Source organism: Chenopodium quinoa, unplaced genomic scaffold, assembly GCF_001683475.1.
Source record: "Chenopodium quinoa cultivar QQ74 unplaced genomic scaffold, ASM168347v1, whole genome shotgun sequence".
Classification (NCBI taxonomy): Eukaryota; Viridiplantae; Streptophyta; class Magnoliopsida; order Caryophyllales; family Amaranthaceae; genus Chenopodium; species Chenopodium quinoa.
Window position 1 is genome coordinate 2,287,871 of NW_018744290.1, and position 13,781 is coordinate 2,301,651.

At 39.8% G+C, this 13,781-nt stretch overlaps 1 protein-coding gene across 1 annotated transcript; it reads right to left on the reverse strand.

The window, feature by feature from the left end:
• Nucleotides 1-1,564: 1,564 nt before the first annotated feature.
• LOC110695252 (protein ecdysoneless homolog) lies at nt 1,565-7,728 on the reverse strand. Its single transcript, XM_021872500.1, has 6 exons — nt 6,803-7,728; nt 5,510-5,982; nt 4,786-5,124; nt 3,285-3,406; nt 2,310-2,476; nt 1,565-2,149 (listed from the first exon to the last, which is right to left on the reverse strand). Exons 1-6 carry the CDS (start codon nt 7,469-7,471, stop codon nt 1,946-1,948), a joined length of 1,974 nt encoding a protein of 657 aa, XP_021728192.1. The 5' UTR covers nt 7,472-7,728; the 3' UTR covers nt 1,565-1,945.
• Between the last annotated feature and the right edge of the window lie 6,053 nt (nt 7,729-13,781).

Genomic DNA, 13,781 nt, shown 5'->3' on the forward strand with positions numbered 1-13,781 from the left:
ATTAAGTGAATGTTAGCTTAGTTGGTTAAAGTCTTGGAGTGGTACCTAAAACATAGATTAAATCTCGTCTACATCATTACCTTAGGCTCTCTCTACACCAAAAAAATGTAAATTTTAATCAATTCTCATGTTTGAAGATAGTCATTTTGTGTTCAACATTGTAGCATTACGTCTTTAAGATTCGGTGATTTTAAGATTTGTGTTAATTTGATTTGAAACTAACATTATTCCTTTAAAATTCTAGTGTAAACTGATGGTATTCTAAGGAATACTATTCTAGTAATACATGGATGTTTTGCCTTCAAGGACTACCAACCCAACCAAAACTGGTTAAATACTCCCTTATAGGACTTACCTACCTTTATGCATTGATTTTTAACGTTATAATATACTCCCTTCGTCATTTTATTTTTGCCCCATTGCCATTTTTAGAGTCAACCTTTGAAAACTTTGACCATAAATTACTGTTAATTTATAAAAGATAATTAATCATGAGTGGTCTTGTTAGATTCGTCTCATTGTATATTTTATTAATATCAAGTTTTTATAAATTTTACGCGTATGGAAATAAAGATATAAACGTTTTAATACGCGTCTTGGAGACCATGCACAGTTAAATGGGGCAAAAAAATAGGGACAGAGAGAGTACGTAGTAACAAACTTGGCCTGCTTGTTACCATAATCTCATGACTCCTAATTTCCATCACGTCAGGTCACCATTCAACAAAAACAGAATCCTGTGCCCAAAATTTGTTGGGGATTACTAAACGCCACAATGAAATTACTTAAGTCGCGGTAATAAATGACCGCTTAACCCTTACTAGTATGTAATTAATTATTGTTATGTTATTCACAAGTATAATTGTTTTTACTAATTCATAGATTTAGTTTTGGCATTTGCTTTTGATTTGCAAGTAAGTTAATATTAAAAAAGTCATCATAAATTTACTAATTAAATTAAATATATTTTGTTAATTTTAATTATTATTATTAACAAATAATTAAAATATTTAAACGAAAAAAACCTTAACAGTACACGACCGTATGTAATATGCAACTGCACCATGATATGGCTGCGTATTACATGCAACGATACCATTGTATAGTCGCCTGTAATACACAACTATAACTATACCATGGTATAGTTGCATGTAATTACATGCAATATTACATGCAACTATACCATGGTATGGTTGCATATTACAGACGGTCGTGTACACCGAAATTTGAAAAAAAAAAGTTCGACATATATCTGACTCGACGACGTCGAAGGTTCGTCGTCCCCACCAAGTGCCTCCGATATAAATGCGGACGATCTTCGGCTCATTTAAGTGGTCGGAAAGTACAATGTTGGTGGTCAACCGTTGTGGAATCAATGGCGGAGCTAGAGGTCAAGCTAGTTGTCAAGGTGGAGCCGTGATAGTGGATGGTCAAGGTTAGTGGTGTTAGTGGTGGAGCTTGGATGGTCAAAGTTAGTGTAGTGAAGTCAAGTTAGTGGTGGTGGGTCAAAGTTAGTGATGGTTGGATAAGTATGTTATTTTAAAAATTAAAGGGGGCATGGAGGTCATTAAATACCAAAGCTTGAGTAATTTTGTTGTGGCAAATAGCAATTCACAATTTGTTTTCTGAAAACAGAATACAAAGGCCAAACAACTACTGAGTAGTAAGACAGCCCTTTTACAATCTAAATTTCTCTAGTCTCTCTGTAACACCCCAAACAGAGTACATAAGAATGCTTCATACACGGTATATGGTTCTCTCTCCTGTTGATACTCGAAACAGCTAGGAAAAGCCATATTGACATCGGTAGGTGGTAAATTGGTACTCTATAGAAGGGAGGTGTTATAATTTAACATTACCAAACATACAACGGTCACTGTACAAACAACATTTAAGTCCTAAAACTATAACATGTGACCCGAAAGCGGCAAATGAAGAGGCTTTTTCAGAAGTTTTTCCCCTTGCCTTTGCCTTTGTCAGCATCATCTTGTGGGAGCTGTTTGCCCATAAGACCAAGCAGGTTGGAAGCAGGACCAGGGAGGCCCTGCTGAGAAGAAAATGAATCAAGCAAGCTCTTCACAAGATTCACATCTACATCCACCGGAGCAAAGTCCTCATCCATGTCTTCTTCTGTAGCATTTGACATACCCTGTACACCGAAATCGATCAGCAATAGGAACATTATTTCTATACTGCATATTGTGTTCTAAAAATCCCCTCAGAAAAATTAATCTACAATAAATGCTGGAAATGAAAGCACTCTGTACAAGGGCAATCAACCAAGAAAAAAAAAAGGGATCAAGAAAAACCTCATCTTTCTTGAGAGATTGATCAGTTGCCCGTACAAAGCTCTTCTTAAGAGTAGTACTTCTCAGCTCTTCATTAAGAGCATCTGTATAAGCATTCATAAAATCCCCCTGCTTCTCTTCACTATGGTCTTCAGGTTCTTCCATATCACTCTCGTCCTCGGACTCATCTGCACAATTTGATCATCGGTCAAACCTAATCAAACAAACAAAACACATGCAAATATGCCTATACATAGAAGGTTAAAACAAAAGACCACTATTTCAGCCCGGGGGGGGGGGGGGGGGGGGGGGGGGGGGGGGGGGGGGGGGGCTTTATTCAGGCAGGTAGCCAATACAGAGACATCCACCAAAACTCAGGCTAGAGTGCACATCACAGTATAAAAAATAGACGGAAAAAACCTTCCACACAAATCAAGGCATCAAATAAATTAACACACCTATATGGGAACACAAGACCAGTATAATAAATAATGAAAACTTAAAGCAGCACTGCAACATAAGTCTTTGACATCCATAAACATTAGCTTTTCAGTACAAACTTTAACTTGTCTCTTTTTGTGGACATTCAGGCAGCAAAATTTCTTTAAGGTGAGGACGAACAGAATCTTTCATGTTTGAACACTACGTTATCTATTAACTCAGCACAAGCACCAATATTAGACTTCCATTGACCACTTCTCATATTAACTATTGACAACTACAAAGCGTAATAACTTGGCAGATTTTCAAGTCATCTAGACATCGACGAAGATGGCAAAGGTCTTCAAGGGAAAGATTATCGTTAGTTCGTTACAACTTTTTTTTTTTTTTTGGTTTGAAACCTATGACCTCCTCCTCTTGGAGAGAGGATGTACAACAGTTGAATCATTAACATTAAGCTAGGGTATAGCCTGGTTGGCATTTTAGAGTGGAAGGAACCCAATTTAACAGATCATACCCCCAATGGCCCAACCTCCCTAAAGTAATAAATCTTACCAAAATCCATGTCAGAAGAAGATCCTTCCTCTGCATCATCATCTTCACCACCAGGAGCCCTTGTTACTGATTCAAGCTCTTTCATGAAACGATCCATGTCAAATTCCACATCTTTCAGGTCTCTAAGATCGGAGAAAACAAAATCAATTAAACTTAAAGCACAAAAACACAATTAATAGACACCTTTTTCCAGTGGAATAAGCATGAGTAATCAGTATGCACGCAAACAAAGAACAGCATTCCAACTAGCTAACCTAAAAACATGCAATGGCAAATGCCAACGATTTCTTCAACACCCCCCCCCCCACACCCCAACAAAAAGAAATACTCGTAATAATAAATAAAGTTATGTGCATATAACTTCTGTAGTGCTACTGAGCATTAGTAAAAGCTGTCAAATAAAGTTTTAAAAGGACACTGACTATACTGAAGATTTTTCAAGAGAAATGCCTCTTATCCAAGAAAAGTTAACACAAAGAACTATTTTTGAATTATTTACTTGGACTTGAGTGCAAGTGTCGGAACGGAGACATCTCCATGTGTCAGACTGCTATTATATGAAAAATTTATGTGGTTTTGGTTCCATAGTCCATACCCATGTCAAAGATAGGATCTAGCATGAGTACTTGAGATGAGATAAAGAGTCCAGATAAGAGATTAAACCATTTACCATATTGGCAAGATATCATTTCCTTGGACCAATGAAATAAAGGGAAAATCCAATAATAGTGCTCAAACAAATTATGCCACAATTACATAGAATACTTGTGAAGTCCAAATAGTCCTATAAGAGTGAATGAGATATTCTTGTAGGAATGCGTGAGCAGCCTAAATAGAAAGGAAGCAGTATCCATATGGGAGTTCTCACAGACACTTCACACCGAATTTACCAATAAGCAGAGAGGAGATTTATATACTTCTTCCGTTTTTTTTAATTGCATCACTTTTATAATTGCGGACTCCTAGGCAATTTTTAGTGCAGAGAGAGATATAGAGAGAAAATAAAGAGGGCCACGTGAGAGAAGAAAGATAGAGAAAATTTATTAACTAAAAGGGAAAGTGATGTATCTAAATTGAAACTTCCAATTTTAGAAAGTGATGCATCTAATTGGAAGTATGACATAATGACATACTGACATGAGATCAATCTTCTAGGAGTTAAGGCTTAACAATTAAAGCACCAGGAATCATCAAGTGACCAAAAAGGCATCAGATTTGAAAAGTGATGTTACGACACCAGTCTGCACAAAGCCCAAACAAGTAAACATCACAACAGAGTAGGAAACACTTGGCACCCCCACGTGGGGCATCAACAATCAAGTCTATAACTAAAATTTTGAAAACACTAATCAAGTGAAGTAATCAAACTACAAAGAGCTACAGAAGTACAGAGAAAGACTATGAAACACTAAAACCAAGGCAAACAGAAAATGATAATAATAACCAGATTCTATCAAAGGCAAAAGGAAGAAAAATCAAAGCTAGTTTGAAGTATGCAAACCTGTCATCAGGTACTTCTGCTCCTTGGTAACTTGATACATTTTCTACAAATGACTTCATGGACTTTGCTATTTCTCCTAAATCAAAATCGTTCTTATTCAGGTTGGATGAATCATCATCATTGACCTTATCCTTTCCTTTCTGTTTCCTTTTCTGCCGTTGCTCATAATTGTCCATTTCCTTTTGTCTCTCCTCAAGAACAGATTTCAACTCTTCCTCCCCGCCATAAAGCCAAGAATCATCATCAGATGAAGGCACTTCCTGATCCTTGAAATCATCAGGGGAATGTGATGAAGCAAGAATCTCATCTATTCTCTTCACTGGAGCACTTAAAATTTCACTGTTTCATCCAAACAATATTAATTATTAAAAGTCAGGAAAGATAGGTTTTAACATAAAATACAGATGCAAAATAATCATTGTCACAAATGCAAGAGAGTCAAAATTTACCCCAGACGAAGGATACAAATCTTTTAATTGGTCTAAACAAGGTAAGCTATGAATGATAAACTTTTTTTCCCAAATTTTTGTAGCAGCCACAATTTGTGGACATATAGCAACTGGTTCCCAGAACAATTAGATATGAGAACATTGTGTACATATTAAACAAGAATTTACGTAGGAAAAATATAACAAGTGTGCTTAAAAAACAGTTTCAGACACTGAAAAGTGAAAACATCAACCAAAGTTAAAGGTTTTTGATAACTAATTAGCCATTATTATACCTGGTCCTATAATGCAAGGCACTCTTTCTGTAGTATTCCTCTGCCTTCTCCATCAATTTCTTGTACTCTTTAGATCCTGGAAGCAGTCCCTTAAAATACCCACTCTTCTTCAAACTCTCCCAAAATGCCTCCCAAGTACCTCCTTTTCCTTGCTCTCCTTCCCTCTTCCTGTGCTGATAAACCATTTCAAACCCACAAGCAATCTTCATCCCCAGCTCAGCCTCAGTGTATGTAGTCTGATCTGTCCTTGGTGGCATGGGCGGCATGGGATAACACTTAGGAGCCTGAAACTTCTGCTGCAACAACTGAGCATACATTGCCCTCGACATCTTCACAGATACCAGAACCAGCTCCTCCTCACGACCCTTAGGCAAGAACTTCTCCATGTTTGCAGCATATTTCATTGAATCAATATCACGATCATAAAATCCCTCAACTGCCAAGGAAATTAGACAGGGCTCATGCCTCAACACCTACAATAAAAAAATGTAAAAATTAACTCAATGAGATCTAAAAACATGCAAAATGTAAGCAATCTGACACTGCAAGAAAACACACAACATAAAAACTAATAGCTCAACCTTCATTTTGTACTCTCAAAAGTATGAAGTAATAGCTCCAACTTTGATACTTTCTTAGACACCCTAATAAATTTGGTCAATTACACTAATTTGAATTCGAATCCCTAATAAACACATTGAACTCCCCATTATCATTAAGCAGTTTATCAGTTAAAAATCATGTTTCACTCTGATGTCTTACTCCGTAATATTATTTAAGGTTCGAAAATTACTCAATTTCTTTCTCTTTTCTAGTTTTACTTCAACCTAACTCAACCTATACTAATTCTTTTAAGACAACCCATCCATTGCACAAGTAGAAATAGTAACTTCCAAAAGTTGAAACATCATCATTTTACTCTCGTCGAATGTATAAACAATAATGTAATCGGACTTCCAAAGTTCAAGCCCAATCAATACTTCTAATTGAACCATCACTTACTCTCATAACTAAGAAGTATATATATATAATCAATAATTTGAAGCAAATGTAAAACCTTCTCATTGCTTCAAAATTAAAATAAATCATGTCTACACTACTAAGCTTAAATGAGGTCTAATTTGAGAATTATACATACTTCATTGCTTCCAAATTATATAAATATAAGTGGACCTCATCAAACAACTGGTTTAAATAAATTAAACTAACGTTAATTCCAATCAAATTGCATTAGGTTAACATAAAACAACGATTACAAGTAAATAAAAAACAATAATAGGTCAAATTAATCACCTGAGCAACGGAAACCGGAACCCTAACCCTAACACGGTGAATATTACGCCTCGCTCTTTCAGGATACTCCGAAATCCGACCCTTAATCGCCGATTGAACCGAATCCGAAGCCCTAGTAAGCTCAGGATGCTCAATCAACAACTTGAGAGCATCTTTTAAAGTAGGAAGAGAAGGAAACTTCTTCTTCGGAATAATATGAACTTCATTTTTCCGAATAAAAACGCGATTACTAGAATTCTCTGGATTAATCCAACGAGGAAGATGAAAGGCGGCTTCAATTAGAAGAAACTCACCATCAGAATCCCAAACACGAATAGAAAGAGAAGGAAATGAAAGAGAAAGATGAAAGAGGAGGAAGACGACGAACCACTCGTCGTCGAGGTTGTCGCCGTATCGAAGCTTGCCATGGAGGTGAGGGAGGTCGTCGGAGGAGGAGAGAGAAAGGGAGAAAGGTTCGTGTTGCCAAGTGTAGTCGGAGGTGAGAGGAGAGAGAGTGGTGAGGATTTGGAGGTGCAGAGCTTGGAGGTCATCGGCAATGGCGGAAGGAGAAGTTGAGGAGAGAGAAGAGTCAGGGTAGATGGAGTAGAAAACGGTGTCGTCTGGAAGTCTGGAGTGTTTGGTTGAGAAAGGATCTTCGAAGGTTTGGAAATGGTGGTTTGTTTCCGCCATTGTTTAAGGTTGGAGAAGCTTCAAACTTTGTCGCTTAAATTTAGGGAGAGAAAATACACCCCGCGCTTTTGTGGTGTTTTGTTTTGCTTGTGGGCTTGTTGAGTTGCTTCTTGACTCTTGAGAGTTCTCAACCCGAGAGTGTTCTAGTTTTGATTTTGTGTAGTCTAATGGCGGTGTCTAAAAAATTCACTTCACACTCTCGTTATGACTCTCATTTGACAAGATTTCTAGTGTTTTGTGAGACAAAAAATTTATCAAAAGAGTTGAGTTTTGATATTATTTTAAATTTTTTTTTTTTAATGTGCATAGAGAGTCACAAAGGATAATGATGTAGACGGAATTTGATCTCAGATTTTGGATACTACCTAAATATTTAATAAAGCTTTGTGATAAGAAATCCAAGGTACGAGGGAGCATAACGTTTTCAATTACATGATAAAATACTCATTTTACCCATAATATTAACTTGTTATTTGTCATACATTCATTTTTAGAGGACCATTGGTTCTTGAAGAAAGTATAAAGCTAACGATAAATATCAAGCCAAAATACTTAAAAAAATTAAAAAAATCAAGTCAAGATTTCTCATGTTCACTAGAAATAATTAATGGCTCTTTAGCCACAAAGTATGGTTTTAGGATAAGGAGTATTGAGGTTAATGATTAGTGTGTCATTAGTTTAATAGAGGGAGGAGAATTGAGTTCATTTCATCACATACTACAAACTCAACAAAAGATATGGGACGTTTAAGGAAACTAAGCTTCCCGAAGAAAATAATTACAAATTTGGTTGCGTGGCAAAAGTATTTACAAAAATAAACTTATGGGGTAAACCGCTGCCTCAGGCAGCGTTTTACCCTCTATTTTTTTAAAAAAAAAATTCTGCTACAAAAACGCTGCCCCAGGCAGCGTTTTTATAGTTTGACTTTTTTTTCCTTGTTTATTTTTTTTTTAAATTAATTAAAAAAAAGGCAACAGCATAAAACGCTGCCCCAGGCAGCATCTTATGCTTAAACATAAGACGCTGCCCCAGGCAGCGTCTTATCTTGTTAATGAAACGCTGCCCCAGGCAGCGTTTCTGTCTGGTTGTAAAACCAGAAACTCGAGCTTCGTTTGCAATCACGTTTGCTCTTCATTCCTTCGCCTCCTTCGCAATCCTCTTCCTTCCCTTCCCAAATTTCCTCTTCAATCCTCTTCAACCCAATTTCGTATTACATCCAATTCAAGGTATGGTTAAATATTAGTTGAGTATTTACAAATTGTTCGTTATGTTTGTTGAATTCTTGAATTGTTGGTTAGTGTTGTTGAATTATTGAATTGTTGGATATTGTTGTTGAATTGTTGGTTAGTGTTGTTGAATTCATGAATTGTTGGTTAGTGTTGTTGAATTGTTGGTTAGTGTTGTTGAATTATTGGTTATTGTTGAATTTCTTGAATTGTTGAATTTCTAGGGTTTATGTTGAATTTTGGGGGTTTTTGTTGAATTTAGGGGTTTAGGGTTGAGTTGATGAATTGTGATTGTTAAATATTAATTTGGATAATGTAGAATTGTTGGTGTTGAAATATTGAAGATGTTAAGTATTTGAATTTCTAGAATTATTGCTTGTTAATGGTGACCTAGTGATGCTTAGTTGTTCCAAAGTGGTTAGTTGGATGTGATTTAGAGATGGATTAGTGTGTTTTAGTGTAATGTGTTTTGGTTGTTGTGTAGAATATGGCCGCACAGAATGTAGTTTAATCTACTTTTGAGTTGTTATTTGGTTTGCTGTAACAGATAAAACAATAACATTTGCTGTAACAGATAATACTTGTTAAATCATATTTGTGTTTAATCTATACCGTAGTCAGTGAACAGATACCATGGACAGAGAGGTGCATTTGCCCGGACCGCTTGACCCTTCCGTGCTTACACTCCAGGCCACGCACCAAAGCACTGCCGTATGGGATCAATCGGTAACATTTACTTCCTATGCCAACATACTTAAGAATGCTCCTTGAAATTATCGTTTTACACTTACGTTTATGTATTTCATTTGCAGGTTGATCCCGCGAAGCCGCTTGTTTGCAGGCACCACACAGCCAGAGTAATGGTGGGGTGGGTCGTCGAGGCACGCGTCCTAGAGTACATCGAGCTCGCTGGTTTTGGAGGAATTCACCGGATGGCCTTCAGGGCCATCGACCGAGCGCTTGTGACTGCGCTCGCGGAGAGGTGGAGACAAGAGACCCACTCCTTCCACCTTCCTGTAGGGGAGGCGACTGTGACCCTGCGTGACGTCGCGATACTTACGCGGCTTCCTATACACGGGACTCCAGTGACAGGACGCCCGTTAGTCGATCCTGTAGGACTTGTAGTTCGAGTTCTTGGGGTTCAGCCTGCTCCCGAAGATATCCGGGGAACTGGGTTGAGGATAGGTTGGCTACGAGAGACCTTTGGCGAGCTTCATCACGGTGCTGATGACGTCGCCGTTCAGAGACACGCCCGAGCTTCAGGTAACTCACCAATTAGACAACGACTGGGACCATATCCGTTCGTACAGCTGGGGTAGTGCTTGTTTGGCGATACTGTATCGCCATCTATGCCGAGCGTCCCACCGTGGTGCAATCGAGATCAGAGGTCCTTTGGTCGTCCTTCAGGTAACTCACCAATTAGTGTAATAGTTTAATAGATGAATAGTAAACACTTACGTTTTAATTCGTGTAACAGTTCTGGTCTTGGGAGCATCTCCACGTCGGGCGGCCAGGTAGGCCAGTCAGGCATCGACCGGGGGAGCTGGATCAAGACGAGCAGTACCAGTCGTACGACGCTCCCCCTCTTCCTACACCTGACGAGGTATACGGATGCAGGTGGGTTGCCCCTAGACTCACACTTTCCCATGCGGCGAGGAGTCTACCGTACTTCCGAGACGCCTTCGATCGACTTACTGAGGACCAGGTATTTCTTCACTTGTACTCATTATTCTACTGTCTGATGTGTTTAGCGTTCACTGACGTTTTTTTGATGTGTATGTGCAGGTGACATGGGATCCGTACCTTCCTGAGTTAGTGGAGGCCATGCCTGGTCATTTGCTGGAGCATGAGGCAGAGTGGCGTGCTCGGACCCCGGTGATCTGTTTTGAGGTTGTGGAGAGTCACCTCCCTGACCGGGTCTTGCGGCAATATGGGATACGTCAGCCGGTCCCTCATCCATGTGACACCAGCACTCGTTTGCACGGGGTTGACCGACGAGGAAAGGCAGAGACGGATTGGTCGGTGGAGCATCGTGCGTACGTAGAGCTCTGGCATCGCCGACTGGAGTTCGTTGTGGGCGGTGTACCGATGCAAGGCGTCCTCCAGCCTCACGATCCGTACATGGTCTGGTACCAGCGGATTACCCGGCGTTTCATCAACCCCAGCTACACACCTCCCTCCACCCATTACCATCCAGCATATGACGTGATTTATGGATATGTGAGTTTCACTTCCAACCGATTAATTTTCATCTCTTTTTAGGTTTCTATGCATAACTGATCAATGATTATTGCAGGCGGCAGACATGGCATCGATGGTTGATGCGCTGTCCCTTAGCCTGGCTGACGGGCCCACCGGGAACGAGGTCCAGCGGGTTCGGGATATGGGCATGGCCAGCTTGCGTCGATATGGACACGACTACCTCGTCCCCCAACGGGACACTTATGATGGCCACTCGATGCATTCGCAGTTCGAGCTCGGACAGAGTAGTTGTGGAGGTGATTTTACGACGCCGACATTCTCAGAGGACTACACCTTCCACAGCACTGCGCCGTCCGGCTCCCAGGAGGTGCCAGATACCAGCCAGCTGACTCCCCCGCCGCCTCTAGACCCATTCACCACCATTACTCATTACAGGCGGCGGCGTGTCAGACAGAGGGCCGAGCAACCTGACCTAGATCAATTGCCCCAGATAAATGAATCGGGATAGTGTTAGCTTAGTTATTTCATGTAGTAAAATTTTTGTATAGATTAGGTATATAACATTTACATTTCTAATATAATAAATGTTTTTCGGTCAACATTTGTGTGTTATGTTCTTTGTTTCCCAATATGTTTTGATTTATGTATACATTGACTTGTCAACGGTGGTGGTGGAAGGTAGTGGTGTGAGGTGGAAGGTTGTTGGAGGTGGTGGTGGTGGAAGGTTGTTGGAGGTGGTGGTGGACGGTTGTTGGAAGGTGGTTGTGGTGGTGGGAGGTCGGGGTGGAAGGTGGTGGACGGCGGTGGAGGAAGGTGGTGGAAGGCGGTGGAAGCCGGTGGAAGGCGGTGGTGGAAGGTGATGGTTGGAGGTGGTGGTGGTTGGAGGTGGTGGAAGGCGGTGGTGGTGGAAGGCGGTGGTGGTGGAAGGCGGTGGTGGTGGAAGGTGGAAGGTGGTGGAGGTGATGGTTGGAGGTGGTGGAGGGCGGTGGTGGAAAGGGGTTGGAGGTGGTGGAAGGTGGTGGTGGTGGTGGAAGGCGGTGGTGGTGGAGGGCGGTAGTGGAAAGGGGTTGGAGGTGGTGGAAGGAGGTTGGGGGTGGTGTTGGAAGGATGTTGAGGGTTGGGGCAAGAAACTGGTTTGGTGCTGCCAACCAGGTAAAACGCTGAGGCAGCGTTTTATGCTGTTGCCTTTTTTTTTAATTAATTTTAAAAAAAATAAACGAGGAAAAAAAAAAGTCAAACTATAAAAACGCTGCCTGGGGCAGCGTTTTTGTAGCAGATTTTTTTTTTTTTTAAAAAAATAGAAAGTAAAACGCTGCCCGAGGCAGCGGTTTACCCCAGAAGCTTATTTTTGTAAATACTTTTGCCATGCAACCATTTTTGTAATTACTTTCGTAACGAAGCTTAGTTTCCTAAAACGTCCAAAGATATGAGCATGTAGCGAGTTGATGTATGGATCAAAAACTTGTACAACTAAAGTTATCAATACAAAAAGTTAAGAGTTCAAAGAAGTGGAGTACTTTATCATAGTAATGTGGTGCAATTTTATTTATTGATTGATTAATAGTAATATGGAGCATTTTGATCAACATAAAAGAAATTGTCATCAAAGGGAGCAAGCCTTCGCTGTCTTAATTCTGATCAAGAAGAAATGAGAAAAGGTGGTAACATATAAAGCAAAACAAAGAGAATAATAGAACGAGACTTCAATTTATAAAATAAAGCGAACTACTAGAAAATAGGGAAGATAGTCAAGATACCAAAAGCAAATTCGGTTATAACACTGATTACAGATATACAAGGATAGTAAGAGCTCTCAAAGATCCACAAAGGCACATCTAAACATACATCTAGACATGACCCATAATACATTCATAATAGCAGTAGGACTTTAGGAGGGTGGGTTAGCCAGCTTAGCCTTTTTGGTTGTTCCTAGGCTCCCCACCCTCTAAAAATAGTCAACAAATCAAGAACTCCTTAATTTTCTTGAGTGCATCTCACCACATAGCTGCTATGCATTTACAAAGCATATAGGAGGGCAAAAATGTAAATTTGACAAGCTTCTATAAAAGAGTTGAGTGTACAGTGGTACATTATAATGTACCATTATGCATGTATAATGTACCATTAAAGTATAAGTTGTCATAATAATAGTTTTTGTGTACAATTATGCATGTAGTGGTACTTTTTACCATCCTATAGGTTGAATATTTTCCCCAAAATACTTACCACATGTCATCTATTATGCATGTAGTGACACATTTTTTTCATCATATACGTTTGCTAACAAATAGCAGCTATGCGCTAAGGGTTAATTAGTTTTCTTGACTTTGGACTGATTCCAGTCCCACCCGCCACCCCATTTCATAAGTGAACTGCTAAACATCGCCCGCAAATCTCTACATAAAGCCCACAAATTTGAAGTGAATTGACACTTTTGCCCACAAATTAAAAAACACACTCTCATCTTCACTCTACTCTCTACTCTCATTTTCTCTCTCTAAATTTTTTTTTTAAAAATGTTAAGGCGGCAAGGCAAGGAAGTGGCGGCACCGGTGGCGGGGGGAAGGCGGTCACGCGGTGGAAAGGTATTTTTAAAAAAAAAAAATTTAAAAAAAACATTGATTTGGCGGCGGAGCCTTACCCAGATGCCAAGGCCACGGTGGCGGCGCTTGGGTAGGACGCCTGGGCCACGGCGGTGGCGTCTTACGTGGACGCCGCCACCGTGGCCTAGGCGTCCTGCCTAGGCGCTGCCACCGTGGGCCTGGCGTCTGGGTAAGGCGCCGCCACCTTTATTTTTATTTTTGTAATTATTTTTTTATTTTTTTATTTTTATATTTTTTTTTCTAGTTTTTATTTTTTTTATTTTTTAGGTTATTATTTTT

Coding starts and splice junctions, on each gene's coding strand:
- LOC110695252 (XM_021872500.1), bottom strand. CDS start 7,471: ATGGCGGAAACAAACCACCATTTCCAAACCTTCGAAGATCCTTTCTCA. Junction 5,125..5,509: donor GCCTTGCATTATAGGACCAG/GTATAATAATGG, acceptor TGGATGAAACAG/TGAAATTTTAAGTGCTCCAG. Junction 2,477..3,284: donor TTCTTCTGACATGGATTTTG/GTAAGATTTATT, acceptor CAAATTGTGCAG/ATGAGTCCGAGGACGAGAGT.